General features: G+C 36.2%; 3 protein-coding genes and 1 long non-coding RNA gene across 5 annotated transcripts; all 4 read left to right on the top strand.

Annotated features, from left to right (window-relative positions):
* Window positions 1–937: 937 nt before the first annotated feature.
* On the top strand, window positions 938–1,533 carry LOC133857946 (uncharacterized). Its single transcript, XR_009898401.1, has 3 exons — window positions 938–1,000; window positions 1,149–1,206; window positions 1,416–1,533. It is a non-coding gene; the product is annotated as an uncharacterized LOC133857946 (long non-coding RNA).
* Window positions 1,534–2,678: 1,145 nt separating this feature from the next.
* On the top strand, window positions 2,679–10,859 carry LOC133869649 (pre-mRNA-splicing factor ATP-dependent RNA helicase DEAH10). The gene is made up of 13 exons (XM_062306710.1): window positions 2,679–2,957; window positions 3,239–3,285; window positions 3,379–3,459; window positions 3,577–3,793; window positions 4,269–4,674; window positions 5,036–5,239; window positions 6,666–6,826; window positions 7,344–7,529; window positions 8,384–8,615; window positions 9,115–9,314; window positions 9,443–9,577; window positions 9,836–10,041; window positions 10,235–10,859. The coding sequence occupies exons 1-12, from the start codon at window positions 2,851–2,853 to the stop codon at window positions 10,017–10,019; spliced, it is 2,160 nt and encodes a 719-aa protein (XP_062162694.1). The 5' UTR covers window positions 2,679–2,850; the 3' UTR covers window positions 10,020–10,041; window positions 10,235–10,859.
* Window positions 10,860–12,728: 1,869 nt separating this feature from the next.
* Window positions 12,729–16,682, top strand: LOC133869656 (putative methylesterase 11, chloroplastic). Of its 2 annotated transcripts, XR_009900494.1 has the most exons (6): window positions 12,729–13,281; window positions 13,862–14,098; window positions 14,713–14,856; window positions 15,005–15,136; window positions 15,333–15,674; window positions 16,384–16,682. XR_009900494.1 is itself a non-coding variant. In XM_062306720.1 (5 exons), the coding sequence occupies exons 1-5, from the start codon at window positions 12,907–12,909 to the stop codon at window positions 15,618–15,620; spliced, it is 1,176 nt and encodes a 391-aa protein (XP_062162704.1). In that variant the 5' UTR covers window positions 12,729–12,906; the 3' UTR covers window positions 15,621–16,064. The 2 variants fall into 2 exon arrangements, 1 of the variants encoding a protein (XP_062162704.1); XM_062306720.1 differs by lacking the exon at window positions 16,384–16,682 and having other exon boundaries at window positions 15,333–16,064.
* Window positions 16,683–17,770: 1,088 nt separating this feature from the next.
* On the top strand, window positions 17,771–21,166 carry LOC133869669 (protein SPIRAL1-like 2). The gene is made up of 3 exons (XM_062306734.1): window positions 17,771–17,924; window positions 19,353–19,653; window positions 20,832–21,166. The coding sequence occupies exons 2-3, from the start codon at window positions 19,387–19,389 to the stop codon at window positions 20,922–20,924; spliced, it is 360 nt and encodes a 119-aa protein (XP_062162718.1). The 5' UTR covers window positions 17,771–17,924; window positions 19,353–19,386; the 3' UTR covers window positions 20,925–21,166.
* The last annotated feature ends 254 nt before the right edge of the window (window positions 21,167–21,420 follow it).

Genomic DNA, 21,420 nt, shown 5'->3' on the forward strand with positions numbered 1-21,420 from the left:
TTGAATTAGGTATAAAAAAAAATTGTTTGTAGTTTAATAATTTCTTAAAGAATACAATATCAAGGGGTATAAATTCGGGCCGGTTATAACCGGACCGAAACTGGATGCGGGCACTAACCGGGCTCGGAAAACCGGAAACCGGTAACCGGGTAGGTACCCAGTCCCGGTCTCGGGTTCTTGATTTCACAAGACCTGGTTATACCCGGAAACCCCCCTGGCCCCTGCGCCTGCAGCCTGCCCTTTTTAGTTTTTAGCCTTTTAGTCTTTTACTTTTGTTTTACAGTTTTAGGCTTTTACGTTTTAAGTTTTTAACATCTAAGTTTTATTGTTTTAAGAGCATTCCTAGTAGCCTCATCAAATTTTACTCACCAAAATAGTTAAAAATCACTTTTCTCTATTCTGATGAGCCACTTATTTAAAATTTTCCCAGCAGCCTCACCATTTTAACTATTTATTATCACTATTCTATTTAAATAATATTTTTTTAATATTTATTTATTCTTTCTCTATATAATCTTTTTACAAAAAATTCTTCATATCCATAAAATAAGGACAATATCGTGTGAGAGATGGTAGATGGGAGAAGAAAATGAGAGAAAAAAAGAAAAAAGTGTGCTGATCATGTGAGAGAGAAAGGTGAAACAAAATTTGGTGAGTGGGTTGTTGAGTGAAAATGCCTCATCTAATTTGGTTAGTAATTTCAGTCATCAAATTTTTTTTGGTTAAAATGGTGAGGCTGCTAGGAGTGGTTTTTCAGGATTTTCATTAAATTGGCTCACCAAAAAAATAGCTAAAAAACTATTTTGGTGAGGCTACTAGGAATGCTCTAACCCTAAATCGGTAAATCATACCCTCAGTCCCTCGGTGCCTCACGCTTCACGCCACACACCTGCCTCATAGTACTCTTCGTCTCTTCTTCAATCTTCTTTGTTCTGTTGTCCAATTTCCGCCTTTGCCAGTCTGCTGGTGTCACTCTTCTTGTCTTCATTTCTTCTTCAAGGTGGGTTTTTCTTTTGTTATTTATTTATTTTTTTTCAGTTTTCACGCTGCCTTCATTTTTTCTTCAGTTCTTCTTTTCTTTGCACTGGGTTTTGGACGTGAAGAACAAAACTTACTGACTTAGTGATTTTGTCTTTGTTTCTCTACAGATTTGGTGATTTTTGAAGCAGACGGAGTAAAGTAAGCACTGAAGTAGGCGAAGCAAAGGTTAGATCTAGATCTTTTTTTTAGATCTGCTTTAATTTTGCTTTTGAACTTCTGATCTGCACTGAATTTTGAGGATTACTTTTGAACTTCTGATCTGCACTGGATTTTGCTTTAATTTTGCTTATGTTTGGATGTACTTACTTTCTTTTTAAGAATTTTGGAGTTTGCACTGTTAATTTTGAACCTGATTGATTTAGTTTTCTTGTTAGGTTAATAGGTTTATTTCTGCCACCGAAAATTAGGCAAGCCGGCCAGTTGTTTCGAACAGGCCAGTGAAGGGGTGTCAGAATTATGGAAGCTATAGATCATCCTGCATGCATTGTGCTTCAATGTATTTATTATGCTTGTATTTAATTTTGGATTTGAAGGCTTGAAGCTTTATTTTGATCGTAATGCCTGTGTAAGTGTTTCAGTGTTTGAGTTTCAATATATATATATATATATGTTTTGACTCAGACGAATATAACATTATTGTTAGATACCGAATATATTTCCTAGATTGAAAAGAAACATATTAAAATGAGGAAATTAAAATCATTCCTGTGCGTGCATCCATGATCCATAAGTGAATAACCTTAGGAAACACCAGCTAGGGAGTTAAACAAGTAAATTATACCCAAGAAATATATATATATATATATATATATTTTTTAAAAAAAACCCGGACCGGGGTACCCGGATCCGGTCCCGGTTATTGAAAATTCAATAACCGGGACCCCGGTTCCAGTTCCGATTCCCGGTTTTGGCCAATAACTGGGAACCGGGACCGGATTTACACCCTTAATATCAACGGTTAATTACAATAAAATTTGAAGCGGCATGATCTTGTTAAGAATTGTACCCATGTAATTATATAAAGGTAAATATATTTGTACCCATTTTTTGTACACATTTTGTAAACATTCATATTTGGGTTAAATACATTTTAGCCTCACAAACGACCATCATTTCTCTGAATGGCTCTCCAAACTACTAATGCTTAGATTCTGGCATCCTAAATGACCACTTTCTGATTTTTTGGTCTCATTCATCCATTTATGCCGTCAATTCTAAACAGAAACTCGAAAATACCCCTCCTACACTTTGAAATTCTCACGGTTAAGGGAGGGGTATTTTCGGGTTTTTGGCCAATTTATGTTAGAATTGACGGCATAAATAAACGGATGAGGCCAAAAAAAATCAGAAAGTGGTAGTTTGGAGGGCTAGAATCTAAGTATTGGTAGTTTGGAGGGCTATTTAAAAAAAATATGGTAGTTTAAGGAGTTAAAATGTATTTAACCCTTCATATTTAGTTGTAAGACTCAAGCGGGTGAGATTTTTACACTTTTTTCTTTTTCTCTAAAAGCTTCTAACAGCGAAGCAAGCCCATAGTTCAGGCCCAAAAGGATTAAAAACTGAAGCCTGTGGACTCAACAAAATACAACCTGAACCCTTGTGGATCCTACGGGCATGCCCAAAAAATTAGGTCAAATCCAAACCCAGATCCGATTACACTGATCAGGTCGATTACATGCAGGAAATTCCCAGACCGCAATCCGACTCGACCTTTCGGGCTTGAAACCGGAGCAGTGGAGCACTTTCGTCAATTGGAGGCTTTTCTGAATTATACAAGGGTTTTAGGTTCTCTCTCAGAGCTTGATTGCGATGCCTTCAATGGCTCAAGGAGGTCTCAGAAACTCCACCGATAACCATCACAAACTTAACGCCAGGTTCACTATCGACGACCGCAAGGTCGACCCCGCCTTTTCCAGGTCAAAACTCTATATATATATTCGCGTAGTTTCCGTTTGGTGGCTGAGAAAACTCCATTTAAGAAAAAAAGTAGTATTCATTTATGATTTTCTTATGTAACTTTAGTCAGCCCAGCTCTGGCATTGGTGTTATGCTTAGCTTAATGAATATTCTTATTATGCTCTCTCAGCTGCCAAACGACTAAAATTATTGAAAGTAAAAAGTGATACAAGTTGTTACTTTTTTATTTTCTTTTATGGGTTTAACGTAGGCAAATTATGCGCTTTTGATTGTAATTCAGGAAGCAAAAGATTGCGGAACATAGAAAGTCTCTTCCGATTGCTTCCGGTATTGGCTCAACAGTTGCTGGTTTCTTTTTTGCTGTTTTAGTTTGAGTTTGTTATCTGAAATTTGCTTATTAGTGGTGTTTTCTTTTCTTAGTTGAGAAACGGCTTGTCGATGAGGTCCGAAACAATAATACTTTGATTATTGTTGGTGAAACTGGAAGTGGAAAAACTACCCGTATGTTTTGTCATATCTACTTATCAAAAATGTTTTGTCATATCCTTTTGCGTATGTATTAAGTTTTATACGGATGAATTTTTCTATTTAATGTTTGCACTGTGATTTGTTTTGTAGAGTTGCCACAGTTTCTATTTAATGGGGGATTTTGTCGGGATGGGAAGACTATTGGGATTACTCAACCTAGGCGTGTTGCGGCTGTCACTGTCTCAAAACGGGTTGCTGAGGAATGTGGTGTGGAGTTGGGCCAAAGGGTTGGGTACTCCATTAGATTTGAGGATGTGACGTCTGGCTCAACGAGGATCAAATACATGACCGATGGATTGCTACTGAGGTAGAAAGTATGCTTCACTTCGTTTGCAGTATGTCATTGTGTATCATACTGTTTGTTTCGTTGTTAAGCTTTTAAACTATATTTGAGACCTTTTTTTGAATAAATATATTGCTGTTGGCTGGTGTGTCCATTTTGAAAATATGTGTGGATATTAGTTTTGTAGTATTGTCAGGACCTGGATGCTTCTGGAGATGTGGAATATTATGTGTTATATTTGACAAAGGGGATAGCGGATCATAAAATATATTTTTTTGATAAGTAATAGCAGATCATAATATATATGCTGGCTAAAGTTATGAAATTATTTATTACAATAATTTATCCCAAGCCTAAATAATAGGGTTTATCTAGGCGACCTTAAGGAGGTTCAAAATACTATATTCAAGGTTTAGTCGTAGCAGGGTTTATCTAGGAGACCTTTTTTATGAGGTTTGCTCCTACGTGTGAACTGATAAGAGTTTCAATGCACTTACAGGGAAGCATTATTGGATCCATATCTCTCTAGGTATTCAGTCATCATTGTTGACGAAGCCCATGAGAGGACTGTCCACACTGATGTGTTGCTGGGCTTGCTTAAAAATGTACAAAAAGCAAGGTCAAAATCTTTCAATGACCGCCTTAATATTGTAAAAAAGAAGGAAAATAATGGCACTCTGTCGGATAAAGACAATGGTGTTTTTCTCAAGCAATGCCAAGGCAGAAAATTCCCTCCGTTGAAGTTAATCATCATGTCTGCTAGCTTGGATGCGCGTGGTTTCTCTGAGTACTACGGTGGTGCAAGAGCTGTTCACATCCAAGGGCGACAGTTTCCAGTGGACATATTTTACACTCATCATGCTGAGCCAGATTATTTGGATGCAACCTTAATTACCATATTACAGGTTGTTAAATAGCTCTCTTCTTTTGTGTTTCGATTTGACCAACTTCTGCATGCAAGCTGCTTTAATTTTTCCACTGAGTTTCTTTGGTGATTCGAGTTTTATTTGATCTTGACAAAGATTTTTTTTTTTTTTTGGCATTATCGAAAGCATTAGTGTTCTATATCATATATATATATATATATATTACAAGATTGGTATTAATACAATTGGCGAAAACCAATCTTTTTCCTATCTTGACATGAATTCAGTTGACTCTGAAAGTATTGCAGTGCTTTTGTTAGTCATTTAACTTCCTAAGATGATTCATCAATAGAGTTCCTATATGGCTTCTCATATGTGTGTGTTGTTTTTATCTTGTTAGATTCATCTGGAGGAGAGCCCTGGTGATATACTTGTATTTTTGACCGGGCAAGAAGAGATTGAATCTGTTGAAAGACTTGTCAAAGAGCGACTTCAACAGTTACCTGAAGGCAGTCGAAAGCTGTTAACTGCTCCCATATTTTCAGCTCTTCCGTCAGAAAAGCAAATGCGAGTATTTGCACCAGCTCCAGCTGGTTTCCGTAAGGTAGAGTTATGTTGCATGTGGACTTTTATTTATTGTATCATGCATGTGTAGATGATTGATGTAGTAGATGTTTGATTAAGTGCTCATTGAATTTTAAAATCTATGACATGATCAAGTTAATCTGATTTTGGGAAATGTGATCATATTTTTAGATAATGCACCTTCATGCCGTTACAGTGTAGGCCATAGCTGTTGGGCTGATACCATATGTTGTCCAGGTCTTTTACACATGAAGACAGAATTATGCTTTAGAACTCCTCTATTAAGCAAATCAACCAGTGCACTCTTTTTAGTGATTGTTCAAACTCAGTGGAAACCAAATCACTGCCACCATGATACCAATGTACAGCCACCATCTCCTCCACCGCTTATAACTACTACAAGTTCCATAGTTTTTGCCACCCCCGTTGCTTTTACCGTCCTTGTTACAAGTTCCAGTACATCACTGCCACAACCTCAACCACTATTCCCCTGTTTTGGTGCTCAGCTAACCACCACTTTCCCTACCAATTTGGCCACAGCACCGCTTTTTCCGCCCAGTTTTACCTCCGCAGATGGCATCACATCCAAAAACTCCACAATGATCCCACTACTTCTAAACTTTCTACGTTATTCTTGCTTACTACTGATGCCATCACTGCAATATGCCACCTCTGTCACTTCTGCTGTTACCACTATGTACCTTTCTGCTTCACCACTACAGAAAACTCTTGCTTCAACCTCCATCCATATCACTACAAAAACCATTGCAATTGCCACAATCACTATAATCATCTTTAGATTCTTTGCTGCTGCTACAGCTGGACACCGTCAGCACCACTATCACCACTATGACCGTAGCGTTTGCTACTGCTGATGAGCCACTAGCATGACCAACTCCACCAATCATTATTATAGGAAATGAATTTTTCACATGTAACTGATAGATGAGAACTTATCTAGGTTTTATTCTTTTGACTGAAATTAAATGAACTTGTCAATCATCCATCCGACCATATTTTACATTGATAAATGTGAGATCTAGTTCTGTTATGTAATTTTTAAGTGTTATTGGAATTTGCTGTATAACAATACTGTTCATCTATAGAAAATGAGTTACCTGATCAAGGATGTATTTTCTTTTCTAAATGATGGTGAAAATCACAGCACTGGTTGGTTAGACAGCCTGCTTCAACCCCCCATGACGCTATAATATATGTCAAGATGCTTTTAGCTCTTTGTTATAGTTCCAAGTATAAAATTCCTTTCTAGACTTGAAATGGAGGGATTATCTTGCAGTTGTACGTCAGTGTTATTTATTTTGTTCCTAAGTTGTCATTCTGTTCTTGATGGCTGTTTATTTAGGGTAAAACTTTAAATTACTAGGAAAAATTAGTAATTATTCTTTCATTCTAAGTAAGCAATCTGTCAATGACTGGTTTTTTAGGTAATATTAGCAACAAATATTGCTGAGACATCGGTGACAATACCTGGAATCAGGTATGTTATAGATCCTGGATTTGTAAAAGCACGCTCCTATGATCCGGTCAAAGGGATGGAATCCTTGGTCATTGTTCCAACATCTAAAGCACAAGCTCTTCAGAGGAGGTAGGCATATTTGATCATGCTTGGTGGTTCTAAGTGAATAATTATATACAAATCTGAATAAGTTGAGTTTGTATGATGGTCTCTTGTGTGTATTTACTAAAGTTAACTACATCCTCCACCACCGATTAAGTGTCCCTTTTCACTCAATAGGAGATATTGCTCGTTAGTTATTGACACCTGTCACTGCCAATTGGGCGTTTTACTTAAAAAGTCTTGTTAGTTAACACCACCTGTGACCAAAGTTGGACTTCCTTTTCAATTTATATAAGGTCTTGTTTGCCAAAATATTTGTGACATAGTTTGTGATTTACACTAATAGTTTTAATTTGGATACCAACCATGTGCACCCTGTATTAATTATCTTCATCTCCATGCATTCATATGTGTTTCCTTGTCTTCCTCCTCCTTGTCCTGTTCTTTATGTTATGATCCACCGTTAGATTGGTATATCCCTGGATACTCAAGAAGGATGGTCACAAAGGGATAATCCAGGATGACTACTGATTTCCTACTTCAGTGGACGTGCAGGGCGTGAAGGACCTGGAAAGTGCTTTCGTCTCTACCCGGAGAGTGAATTTGAGAAACTTGAGGATTCAACAAAGCCTGAGATCAAGCGGTGCAACCTCTCTAATGTCATTTTGCAGCTCAAGGCTCTGGGCGTCGATGATATTCTTGGGTTTGACTTCATGGAGAAACCTTCAAGGTAAATATTTGTAGATGGTTCATCATTCTTCTTCTTTTTTCTATTTTTTTTTTCTTTTATATATATATATATATATATATATATATATATATATAAGTAAATGAACTTCATTAAAAACACAAAGGGTGCACCCAAGTACACAAGAAGTGTGCAAGAGAAACACTTATACATAAAAGGAAAAAAGATTTTTATAAAAAAAAGTCAAAACTAGAAATATAAAAACACTCATAGGCAGTTGGTTCATCATTCTTCTTTACCTTTTGCATATGTGGGTGCGCCATGTTTGTGTAATATTATGACTTGAACCCTAAGAGTAAGACTTGACTTTGACTATGTTTGGCCACATGGATCTTCTCAGTCAGCTCCTCCATTGAAGAAAAACCCCGAGGCCAGCCTATTAATTCATTTGGGAAATGTATAATAAATTTTAGGAAGTAAAAATTGGTTGAAAATGTTCTGCTTACTTATCAAAAAAAAAAAATTGGTTGAAAATGTTATATCCCCTGGTTGGTTTCAGAAGCGTAAATCTGCCTGTTTATCTATTATAATCGGGTCAATTCCAGCAGTTGTGGATCCATTATAGCTGGTGACTATTAGAATCATCATTATCAAGTGAACATCTTTAATGGTTGGATTTGTTATTCAAACCAGATTGTGGTTTCAGTGATATGCTTTGGTAGTCTTCTGTTTCTTAATAGTGCTCTCTCATGGAACCTGTATTGTTTTCTAGAAGGCTTCTAGGTGTTTTAATTGCATCTATTAATCTGTTCTATTGTTACTAAACTAAAGCTTTATTATCTTTCAAAGATGTCTCTTGGTACATGATTTTTTTTTTTTTTTGCACATTCGGACAGGGCATCTATTGTCAAATCATTGGAGCAGTTGTTCTTGCTAGGTGCTTTAACAGATGAGTGTAAACTTTCAGATCCTGTTGGCCATCAAATGGCTCAGCTCCCCTTAGATCCTATTTATTCAAGAGCTCTTATCCTGGCTAGTCAGTTCAACTGCTTGGAAGAAATGTTGATAACTGTTGCGATGCTCTCGGTGGAATCAATTTTTTATGCCCCTCGTGAAAAGTTAGAAGAGGTATATTGCATGGAAATTGCTACTTCTAATGTGTTTGTGATAATATTTTCATTGATGTTATAGTTGGGCAATGATATGACAGTGACTGAATGAATACTTAATACTATTTGCATTAGTCAGATAAGTAATATGAGCAAGTGGTAATGAGCAAGAATTTAATCCATATGTTAGATGGTTCAGTTTGGTTTGCTATTAGATATAATGATTATTGGCAAAGGGTCTTGAAGGACGCAGTTATATCAGGTGGATCTGTTTAGTGGGAGATTAATACTTCAATGAGTGGCGGTAATATTAGTTTAGGCAGTAATTGTGGAATGAGTAGTTCATAGCTTAAATAATTCTTGGAACTTTTTGATATTGATTTGTTATCACCCATTTCGGTGTGTATTATCTCATTATAGAGAGGACTACTGCAGCTCCTTATCCTTGTTGCTTTATTTTTGTCATGCCTATGGACTTGTAGTAATTGTTTCTGCCATGTTATCCCTGTATTGGTCAGGCAAGAACTGCAATGAAAAGCTTTTCATGTCCAGAAGGAGACCACCTCACTTTGGTTAATGTATATCGCGCATCTGATGAATTCTTGGAGAAGAGAACAGTGGGGCTTAGTAAAGAGAAAAATGAAAAAATTCTGAGAAAGTGGTGCAAGGAAAATTTTATCAACAGTCGTTCCCTGAGGCACGCTCGTGACATCCACAGGTTGGCTGTCTATTATCCTTGTCAGAAATGTACCAAAATGGTTTCACCATTCAGAAGATCATTAATATCTGATCCATTTTAGTTTACACAAATCTCCATCCTTAAGTTTATTAGGTGCTTTATTGCAGTCAAATTCGGGGAAATGTTGAGCAAATGGGTCTTCGTCTTGCTTCTTGTGGAGATGACATGCTTCAGTTCTGCAGATGTCTTGCTGCTTCATTTTTCCTCAATGCAGCTTTGAAGCAGCCTGAGGGAACATACAGGTATGGACTAATGAGTGTAACCTTGACATGAATGATGTTGAAATGCATCTGGCAGTTCTTATAGTTCCACTTCTCTTTATACCTTTTAATGAGGTCAACATCACATTTGAAGATGTTCCTATAGTTTGTAAATGTCTAGTGACTTTATTCGACTTTCAGTTGTCATATGTCTGTATTTTTGTTTAATTTATAAATGTCTAGTCACTTTAATGTTCTATTCTCAATTAGACTTCTCATGCTTACTTAACTAAATGGCAGGGCTTTGGCAAGTGGTCAGGTCGTGCAGATCCACCCTTCTTCTGTGTTATTCCGGGCAAAACCAGAGTGCATAGTTTTCAATGAACTAGTCCAAACAAATCACAAGTACATCCGTAACATAACTAAAATCGATTACGTGTGGTTAGCTGAGCTGGCTCCTCAATATTATTGCATGCAAAATTAAATCTTGTTGTCAATACTAACTGGTAAGATCACGAATTCTCTTGGTTCATTTGACAGTTTTGTGGGTTGGGCTCATTTTTTCTGTTGTTCACTCTTGGTATGCTTAATTTATCATGAATATAATCCACAAACTTCTGACCATGTTGTACCTGCACGGGTCCCAACTTAAATGAATAAGGTAGAAGTAAACTCAGCTACTTTTTCAAACCTGTGCAGGCATGGGAAGTTGCTTACCACGGCATTCTGTAGCCTGATATTTTTTACTTAATTGTTGAGAGGAGTGGCTGTTTTTTGATGGAAATCTCGCTGGAAACTAGAATGTGATGGCTTCTTGTCCGGTTTGGCACTGGCTTTCAATCTTGTCCTGACAGGGATTTCTGGCTTCGCATGTGCCATGGATATGACATTGAAGAGCTTCTTTAGAAAATTAGAAGGTGGCTCCCAGTTATCTGTGGACATTCCTATCAATGTGACCGAAGGCACCATTTCGCACCTGCGTTTGTATCATAATATGTGAAAACAAGAATGGCTGTTGCTTAGAGGCATATGAGCAACTGAATAAGTTGCAGCTTTCTTGAGTCCCTTTTACTTTGCTTTGGGACGTGTACATGTTTCAGTTCATTCCACAACTTACTACTAATCTAAATGGGGTCGTGGCAGCCTTGAGCATTGGTGAGTAAACGAGTCATCATCAGTCAGTCAGAAAGCCTTGCAAGGGACCAGGAATGAGTTTCAGATTTCATAATCTATTTTAGGAAGGGGGAAATTGTTGTTGACTGCTGGTGATATATCTTAATTGTTCATATATATGTTTATCTTAATTCACAGCATTCCTTATCAACCTATTGGCTCCTTATCCTTGTAGTGCCTCTTATTAGATAATTGGAGCATTCATTGATGAAATCATGAAACCAACGAGTTATTTGTACCAAAAAATAAAAAAGGAGTAAAAATAAAGGTTGGGCAACCCAAATAGGAGCTTGAAAACAACCAGAAATCAATGCTATAAAACTTAAAACTACTGAAAATTGGTCAAATAAATGACCTGGTCCATTGAGATAATTGGGGCTTTCACAAATGGCGGTTTGTAGTAAAGTTCTGTAAATGGAACAACCAACGAAATAATTGCGGCAAGCGAGAAGATGCTTCTTAACAATAGAACAAGCACAGAAGAATGTTGCTTTCGGAGCAGCCAAAGAGAAGTCTCATCACAATGTCCAGAAAATGTGGTACTCGACAGGAAGAGCTTGGAAGACACCAAATCAAAAACTGCAACAAGATCTGTAAATCTCTATAGCCCCCAAAAGGATATCAACTATGGAGATCCACCACAGGAGAAATGGGAAAGACGACGAGTAAATGTGTGGACCAAAACAAAGTGAAAATGGAGGCAACGTGTGTAACACACGCGCACCATGGTGGTGCGTGGAGTGCACGCACAGTGATGGAGGATGTTGGCTGTAGTCGAGGAGGCTGGTGGAGGTGGAGGGAGGGCACATGTGCTAAGCAGGAAAACAAAACCTCGTAGATTTGACTTTGTTGAAGATAAAACCAAAGAAAAACCAAAAACAAAAAATGCAGGGGAGGGAGATAGGAGGGGGAAGGGAGGATAATGGAGGCAAGCTCCATACCTCCTCCCCCACTTTTGCAGTTATCTATCATCTTTGTAGTTCTAAATATTCTTCATTGAGAAATTATTAGATGTCCGAACAATTCGTAAAATCAAAAGAGATTTGTTATAATAGTATTTCACATCTTTTTCTCTTCTTTTTTATTTTATTTTATTATTTATTATTTGTTAGCTATTTGACTAAAAACTCAATAGAGGTCATAAAATTTAGAATGAAATGTATCAAATTGAAAATCAAAAATAGCGAAAAGTAAAGGAAGTTTCAAACCCTTGAATGGTCGACTTCCGTATGCTAAGACAAGGATGCTGGAACAAATTGTGTGCCTATATATATATATATATATATATATATATATATGATTGGCAGCTGGTTTTCTTTTATATTTCGCTCAATTGGCCGCTTGCTCACAGTTGATGGAATTATTTAAAAGAAAATGGCAAGTTTCGAATATGTTGTTATTAAATGTAACTGGCAGAGGCCTGCACTCAATGGGAAAAAAGTCTTACCTGTTCTTTTACATGTGTTTTGATTTCTTCCATAAACATAAATAAGGTAGGTAGGATATCTGGGTCAAACTGAAGAACATTCAAATTGGAATTTCATGTGAACAAACGGCCATCGTTTTGCAACAGCTAGCATTTTGTTACATACTCGATCGTCCACCGACAACCACTAGGATTGAAATACTAAGAGAGAAAGAATATTCGCGAGTTCGTTACAAAAACTGACCATGTAAAATTGATACCTACTGCCCAAGTTTGGTGCCTTCTACTTCCCCACACTATACGCCTTTTAGCATATCAAATTAAATTGGTACCTCCACTCCGTCTGACCTATTTGGTTATGAGCTGCGTTTCTAAATAAAGTAAATAATAATAATAATAATAATAATAAGAAAAAGAGACTGCACTGTTCTAAAACCGAAAAAAAAAAAATAACAACAAAATTTAACACGAAATATTAAAAATAGTGTAAAAATACTTTCAAAGAATAGAAAATTGGTCAATATTTGAGTGCTATCCTATTTCAAAACGTTTTTAAACAATCGGCTGTAATTACACGAGCATATATAGACCCAGTCACCCAGCACACCCACACAGTGCACTCGTTTTTGCAACTTGCATGGAGAGGTTGGTAGAAGAGATTTGATTGGTGTCATAGAATTAATAGAATCCTTAATCAGGAAACTCAAAATTTGTTATCTATCTTAATTCATAAGTCTTATTACAGAGTCGAGTCGAGTCGAGTCGATCCATCATGGGAAACTCGTGTGCGTGTGCATGTTTCAGTCCCAAGGAGAAGCAGCAGGTGACGTCCTTCGAAAGAGAACCCTCAAAACGCTTACCCAACTCTTCGCCTTTCTCCCCCTTCTCCACTACCAAAAGCAAAAGCAAGAAGAAGGGAGATCTTGATCAAGAGTACTACGACGATGCTCTCATTCAACAGCAGGCCCAGCTTGCCGCGGCTCTCCTCTTCCAGCATCATCAGCAGAGCGGTTCTTTGCCCCTCAACCGCTCCGCTTCTGTAGTCTATCCCTCTCCTGCTCCTAAAAAGATCCCAAGGAGTTCCAGTTCTGGGCAGCACTCACGCGCCGATCCCACTCTCATTCACCCTCATCACCTTCTTAATAAGGTTTGATATTATATCATATTCCCTTGGTTTTTTTTTTTTTTGGAATTATATTCTGTTTATGGCAAATTAAGAATGAGTTTTGGTTGATCTTCTGCTTTCCCTGCGTTCTGATGAATAGTGTTTAGGAAGATTAAATTACATCACGTTCCTCATGAATAGTGTTTGGCTGAACATCTCTTCTCGTTAACCATAAAACTGAAGGGGTTTGGTCACACATTCATTGAAAATTTCAAATACGATGGCTGGGAAATATCATGGATTCTATGGGTACTGCCCCCTTTTAGATGGTGAAGAGTCGCAACTTATGAGTAAAATAACATATACTCAAGTGTTCAACAAAAACACGCTTCCTACTTTTCAACCTGCCGTCAAAAAAGAAAAATCACCCCTGTGCATTAATAAAACAGAATGATGATTATATGTCTTGTCATCCAGGAAAGTATATTCTCAATCATTTCTAAACTCATAATGCTGCTCAAATACTCTGCATGTTCAGTAGGAAATGAAAAGAATGATGATTATATGTCATGTCATCCAGGAAAGTATTCCACAACTTATTTTGATAATTTTCCTTCCTTAGGATCTAAAGATTGAAGGTCTGGAAACCAATCGTTTTGTCCTTGTTCACGGAGGTGGCTTTGGTGCCTGGTGTTGGTATAAAACTATGACACTTTTGGAAGAAAGCGGATACAGAGTCGATGCAGTTGACTTAACGGGCTCTGGAGTTCATTCATTTGATACAAACAGCATTGCCACTCTTGCACAATACGTAAAGCCACTTACTGATATCCTAGAGAAACTAGGAGATGGGGAAAAGGTTTTTGCTCTCTCTCTCTCTCTCTCTCTAATAGTGCACTATCACTGTTTGTATTTATGTATGCCTATAGGGTGAATATTGTCAATGCCTGAGCTCTGGTGTTATTTGATAAGTTGGGCTTAGTTTTTTTTTACTTTCAATTACAATTTACAAGGATAAAAATTTCATATGGTTATAATCTTAGACAGCAATGACTAGCACAGAAAGGGATGATTCAACAGTAACCATTTTGTGACATATCCTCACTTTCCCACTCTTGATATGCTATTTCATTCTCTATTTGTATATAGATTCCATGCCCTATTTCCCTCCTTTCTTCATGCTTAAAAACAATTCCAAGCTTCTCACATTTCAATTTGAAATGAATATTTTCTTTTGTTATATATAGACTCTGCTATTCAGGTGAACAAAATATTCCTATAAATTTCACTTGCCTCTGCAAAATTTAGAAACTTTATAGCATTGTGGTGAAATAATTGAAATTAAATTCAGCATTCACATTGACTGATCCATTATATGTCAATTTTAATATTATTAAAGCTATCACTGTATTCCTATTGCAGTAAAGCTGGAAATATTTCATTTAGAAGAACTAAATTTTCTTCAAAATACAGGTGATCTTGGTGGGACATGATTTCGGTGGTGCTTGTATTTCATATATAATGGAGTTGTTTCCCTCTAAAATCTCAAAAGCGATTTTTATAGCTGCAGCAATGTTGAGTAGTGGGCAGAGTACCCTTCATGTGTTTTCCCAACAGGTTGTCCGGCACTCAATATCTTAGGCTCATAAAATTATGCATCTTTAGTTCATTAATAACTGTAACAAGGGAAACCCTTAATCTGCTTTCTTCTTTCATTCCTTAATTCTTTTAGTTTGATATGCTTAAACCCATTAGTCTGTTACAGACGGGCTCAAATGATCTGATGCAACAAGCTCAAACATTTTTGTATGCAAACGGGAAAGATCAGCCTCCAACTGCTATTGATCTTGACAAAGCATTGGTGAAAGACTTATTGTTCAATCAAAGTCCTTCTAAGGTACGTCTATAACATTGTTATTGTTGAATCATCAATTATCATAAAAGCTTAAATTGATAAGTTATGATGAATCACTTATCCCAAAACCTTAAGTTAATAGGAAATAGTTGATTTAATCATTTAATTAATATTCTAACGATCATAACTGCTGGAATCAGACTGGGTCTATTTTGAAAGTGTCATTCTCCATGTCTAGGATGTTTCATTGGCATTAGTTTCAATGAGGCCAATTCCTTTTGCACCGGTTATGGAGAAGCTCTCACTTTCTGAAGTAAACTTTGGCTCTGTTCGGAGATTTTATATAATTACTCAAGAAGATTGTGCCATACCCGTTTCTCTACAGGAGAAGATGGTACGCACAAATCCCCCAGAAGAGGTGTTTTGGCTAAAAGGTTCTGATCATGCACCTTTCTTCTCGAGGCCTCAGTCACTGCACAAAATACTAGTAGAGATATCACAAATTCCACCAAGCATGTCTGAATAGGATTGCACCAGAGCCTGGCGTGATAAATATCTGGCACGTTGTGGCAAGCATATGGTAAGCGATAAATGATATTTTGCTACCCAAATACACAATTATTGATTTTTTTTTTTAAAAAAAAAAACACAAAATCAGACCTTAATCCATTTACATGATTTTGTGATTTTTTGTTTAATTAAAAAAAAATTAATAATTGTGTCATAAAGTCGCAACATATCATATCTCTATAATAAGCATCATTGTGCATGTCTTGTCAAAGACTTGGAGTTGAGCAACCACAATATATCGGTGATCATGTGCATGCATATGCCGTTGCTCCCTTATTGTAGGCTTGTAGCTATCATGTATATGGTGTACCTCTGGCATCTTCCAATCTGTATAGGATGTTTACATTTATTTTATAACCTTGATAGTACCAATGAGCATCTATCAATCGTATTTCACTTCTGTTTAAGTGTCCGTTTGGTTTAACAGTTTTAAAGCGTGACAATTAAACATTTGGTAAAACGACAATTTGACATTTAAAATCGTGCGTTTTTAAAAATATATTCTAATTCTTGCGGTTTGAAAATGAGGATTTTTCCACCTTTTCTAAACACTTTTCGCAATCTTATTTAAAAACACACTTTTGACCCGCAAAATCACGGGCCGATCTGAAGGCACTCTAAGTAAGCAAATACTAGTATTAAAAGGACAATGAGGTAAATTTGGTGATAGTATTATTTGTATTTTTCATCCTAAATTTGAATATGGCTAAATGTTATAGGAAACATGGTACTTATGAAGATATGGTAACTTGCTCTAATCAAATGAGAGTAGAACTGCACCCTGTTTTGTACCCATTTGCTCATCCATGGCATACCAAATGGATGTCTACGAATTGCTGGGGACACGTTCTCTGAAGAAAGCCTTGTTGGCTGTAAAGAAGCACGAGAGGTGTTTGTGGAAATGTTTCCTTCACTGCTATATATCAAATGGTACAACTTTGTATACAAAATAAGGAAGAAACTCACCGGAAAACCACCAATTTCTCTTTGTATAAATACAAGTAAAATTCGCGTATTGCACTCATTATTATTATTATTATTTTAAGGATATATGCTAATATGGTAAAAAATGTACACGTGACAACGTTTGATAGGTCATCCGTTGTTTTTTTAATAAATGGCAAACGAGCCCGATGACAGATGACAAAATGACTAATTTTATAAACTGACAAAACTCAGATAACAATTTTATTATTTTTTTAAACTCAAAAAAAGTGTTTTAATAAACATGGAATCAGATTCACCATTTTTTAATTTAGATGTGCTTAATGTCATTCTTCTATATATTTTTTTGTCCATTTTATATATATATTATTGAATATGTAAGACCCATATGTGAATTTCACATATTAAATGATAAGCTTTACACATCTTTTATATATTTAGGAGAATGAAAACAATCATTTCTTTAATTTAACTATTTTTTAAAACTTGAAAGCCGATGATAACTTAATTTGTTCCAAGTTCCAAATGCACCAAAAGAGAGAGAGGAAAAGAAAAAAAAGACCAATTAATAAAAGTTAAAAAAGAGAAAAGAGTAAAGGTAGGAAGTTGGAACAAAGTTATCATCGGCTTCCAAGTTTTAAAAAATAGTTAAATTAAAAGAGAAATGATTTCCATTTTTTTTATGAAAAAAATCTATTATTGAATATGTAATATCTAAGTAATTCTATATGTACATTAAATATCTATTAATTATTCATAAAAAAAAAATAAAGTAGTTTTTAAAATCACTATTTAATCAAAATCATCATTTGATTAATCACATACCAAATGATAGTTTTAAAAGTCACTTTATTTTTAAATGGACACTTAATGTACACGTAAAATTACTTTAAATTTATACTTCTTTTATCTCTCTAGGAGAATGAAAACAATAATTTATCTTTTTTTTTTTTTAAAAAAAAGGCCAAATAAAAGGTCAAAAAGAGTAAAGGTAGGAAGTGAATCGGATGAAGGGAGCATGCATGTGGACATATGAGTTCATTTTCCGCCATATGATCCACCCGCTTTTTATTTACTATCTTCACGCCTTTTTCCCTCATTCCAAATATCGTGCGGTCTATAAGTTACGAAATGAAAAAATGGAAAATAATCTGGTAAAAGTAAGTATACACGTGGAAAGTTCAAATTCAACGAATCTGATTCACCACTGGTCCACCGTCCACCTCCACCGCTACAATAAATATCTCACGCTTTTCACTTTGTCGCTCTCTCTTCAGCTTCGGAGCTTCTCTTTAGATCTGATCCGAGCAACAAGGTAAACCTGCCAAAACCTAACGCTGGATCTCTTTTCCCTTTCACTCACATTCTAGGGTTTCAATCACGACGCTGTGCCGTCATTTCCTGCTTCTTCTTACTGTTTTGAATCTCGTTGATTTGATGCTGTTTATCTTTTTTCTTCTTTTTTGCTTCTTTTGGATGAAAATTGTGATATTTTCTCGAAGCTATTTTAGTGGTATTGCTGACAATGATTGATATAGTGACGTGTGTTTTCTTTTTCTTTCTTTTCAGATCTAGTTTTTGCTTTGCTTTTTTTGTTTTTTTGTTTTTTTTTTGCGTACAGTGGAAGTGGTTGATTTAGACACTTCTCCTGATTTGATTTGATTGGTATCGTTTTAGGGTTTCTACGGAATCGAACTGATTGTGGATCTGAGTTTCTTACGGTATTTAGAACATTTTTGTACTTGTTTACTAAACCAGAAGCCTACGCATGTATTGAATTGCTTGTTAGGTTTTCTAAAACTTACAAAATTAATATACTTTGGTGGAAATAATTGCAATTTGTATAGTGTAGCTTACTGGCCTTTATTTATTCTAATTACGACAGAATAAAATGAAGGGTTGGGAAGGAATCCTAGAATTTTCTGTCAATTTCAGTGGTGAAAAACTTCACTGCCTTCTATTATAAATAATATGAGAGACAGAGTTACATCTCGAAGAAATTTTAAGGACTCGATGCAGGCATGAAGATGGTGCAGCAACTGAAATATTCACTATGTTCTTGAGCTACATTGATTTTCTGTTTCTTGGCTTGCTTTTGTTTTGGAAAATCTGGTAGAAGGCCTTTGTTCCTGTTGTTTGCAGCTAGCCTGCTGGTTTTCTGTTTCTATTGTTTTGTTTTGTTTGGTCGAGTAAAAGTTCTCATTCATCTAAAAAGGAAGAAAATTATTATATATCTTCAGTTTTACTTATCAAAAAAAAAAAAAAAAGGAAGAAAATGAAGAAAATAAGCAGTGGTGGGAAGTGGAATAACTTGCAGAAAACATGATTGGTTTCGAGCTAATGATCTGGGCAAGAATTTTTTTTTGGATCTCACACTTCTGTGTTGAACCATGAACTTCATATCCTCCCATTAGGCAGAAGCCTATACATTTTGGATGATGCCCAATGTAAGGCATCAAAGTGTAGAAATAGAGGCAGTGACACGTTGAAGTTTGAGATGTTTAAGGTTTCACCTTAATATTATTACTTGATGTTAAGTATTCTATGTTTTGCAAAATTTACTCACTTCTGTATGATAGAGCATATATGTTGTGTACTAGTTAAAGAGGTTGAGGTGAATTTTGATAAAGTGTTCAAGCTTTCTGGATGGCGTATGCATGAAATGGCATGATTTATGTTATTTTCTTTACATTTTGTTCTGGATTTCAATTTTTTTTTTCTTTTTTATTTGCTTGGATGTCAGGTTTTTGAGTTCTTTTTATAAGATCTGGGAGAGCATGGGCCGAGGAGTTAGCAGCGGTGGAGGACAGAGTTCATTGGGCTATCTGTTTGGGAGTGGAGAGGCTCCTAAACCAGCTGCAACTAATGCTGAAACTGCTCCAAGTGAAGTGCAGGCTGTGAATAATGCACCTGCCTCCAAACCTGCTACTGCTTCTCCACCAGTTCCAGTAGATGTTGCCAAGCAGGTTCCTGCTGGTATCAACAGTACTTCTTCAAATAACTATATGCGGGCAGATGGTCAAAACACTGGGAACTTCATCACGGTATGGCTATACTATGGTATCTTTTGCTGTTTTTCCAATGCAACTGGCGCAGGGACTTTTGTAGTCCAAAACTTTGTGTAGCATTGAAAGAAAATAGAAGTTAATCTCGATAGAGTCATACTGAAAGAGAAGCAGCAGAAACCTTGATTCTATAAAAATACAAATACATATTGTGTTTCTTAACCATGATGGTAATAGAGAAGGTAGAAGTTGAGTACCTATGATTCCCGGGACCATCTCAATTTTTGTTGTTATTGGTTTGAGGAGGCTGAATGCTAGACATAGATCAATTCTGTTTGAGTTCTCAGGATATGCACTAAAAGTGTTCTATCCCATCCTCATCTCTCTCCCTTCCTCCCTCCCTTGGGCTTGTAAATGTTGTCTATCAATGTAAATAGGAAGAATGGAAAGAAACCAGATATTTCTTGTGTTTGGCAAGTTGGCAACACACCCTCTCTTTATTTTCACTTTTTCTAAAAAAAATTAACCTCTTTTCAAAACTATTATCAAACAACTTTTTTCTCCACTTTTCTCTCACAAAAAATTCAGTTCTCATTTCCTCACATCATTCACTTCTTATTACTATTCAAACAAAAAACTCATAACAAAACTCTTTACCAAACAACCCCTTCATTTTCTTAGATATTTTTCAGCTTGTGTCATAATGCATTGTTACTCGTGTTTACGTAATGGAGGGTAAATATTAATTTGCAGCACGAGTGAGCACTGAGTACCCATGAAAACATTGATGGGCAAGGTGTGTTAGATAAAGATTTAGATAGAACTTCGTCTTTTTAATTTGCTATGATTTTATTTGAGGTTCCAGATTATGTTTTCTTTTACAAAGTATTGAACATCATCTATCATGGTGTTAAAAGTTTGAAAGAGTAGGTAGGGCTTACCATTTGTATGAAGTGTTCGGGGAGATTATGGAGTTGAAAGGCATTGCATATGTGGTAACTGAATATTATCTAATATATGTGGGTGTCAATGGTTGGTAACTGAATACTATTAATGGTAGGCAGGCTAATTTCATTATCACTGATTGTGAACATCCTAAAATGATGCTGATTTAATTGTTTGTCTACAACATACTAGTATGTTTCATTGTGATTGAAAATTATTAGCCAAGTAAAAATTAAATATAAATTAATTGATCATTTTCTTCCTCGGTGCAGGATCGACCCTCTACTAAGGTTCATGCTGCCCCAGGCGGTGGATCTTCTTTGGGTTACCTCTTTGGTGGTGGGCCTGGTGGTAGTGGTAACTGATATATGGCATCCTATGGGGCCAGATGGAATTAATGTTTGTTGATTTTTGTGGAACCTGTGCTTCAGATGAGGCAATGGAAACTTGCTGGATCATGTGATGTAATATATTGGTTTTGTGGTTGTTGTTTGGATAATTCAATCAAGAGCTGTTTCAAATGCACCAAGTTACATTATACTGCATAATAGTTTCTTACCATGTGTTTTAAGGAGAATTTTATGTTTGACTGGATGATTTTTGTTCATTGCAACCTGGTCTGCTTCCTCTCTTTAACAGTGTTATTAGCTGTCGACTTTTTTTCTTCTTCATTTCAGGGTTTCCATCAGGCTTGAATCCGCTTGATAGTGGTGAAAGTTTGTTGGTTTACTTGGGTTAGATCGAGCTCGGCCTGGGGACAGCAGGGTTGTGGGCTGAGCTTTATTAGCATTACATCTTTGCTACTCTAGGCTTTTGAATTGGCACGTAGCCAGTCCAGATGCGCTAGAGCTTTGAAGAGGG

Source organism: Alnus glutinosa, chromosome 1 (genome assembly GCF_958979055.1).
Source record: "Alnus glutinosa chromosome 1, dhAlnGlut1.1, whole genome shotgun sequence".
In the NCBI taxonomy this organism is placed as follows: domain Eukaryota; kingdom Viridiplantae; phylum Streptophyta; class Magnoliopsida; order Fagales; family Betulaceae; genus Alnus; species Alnus glutinosa.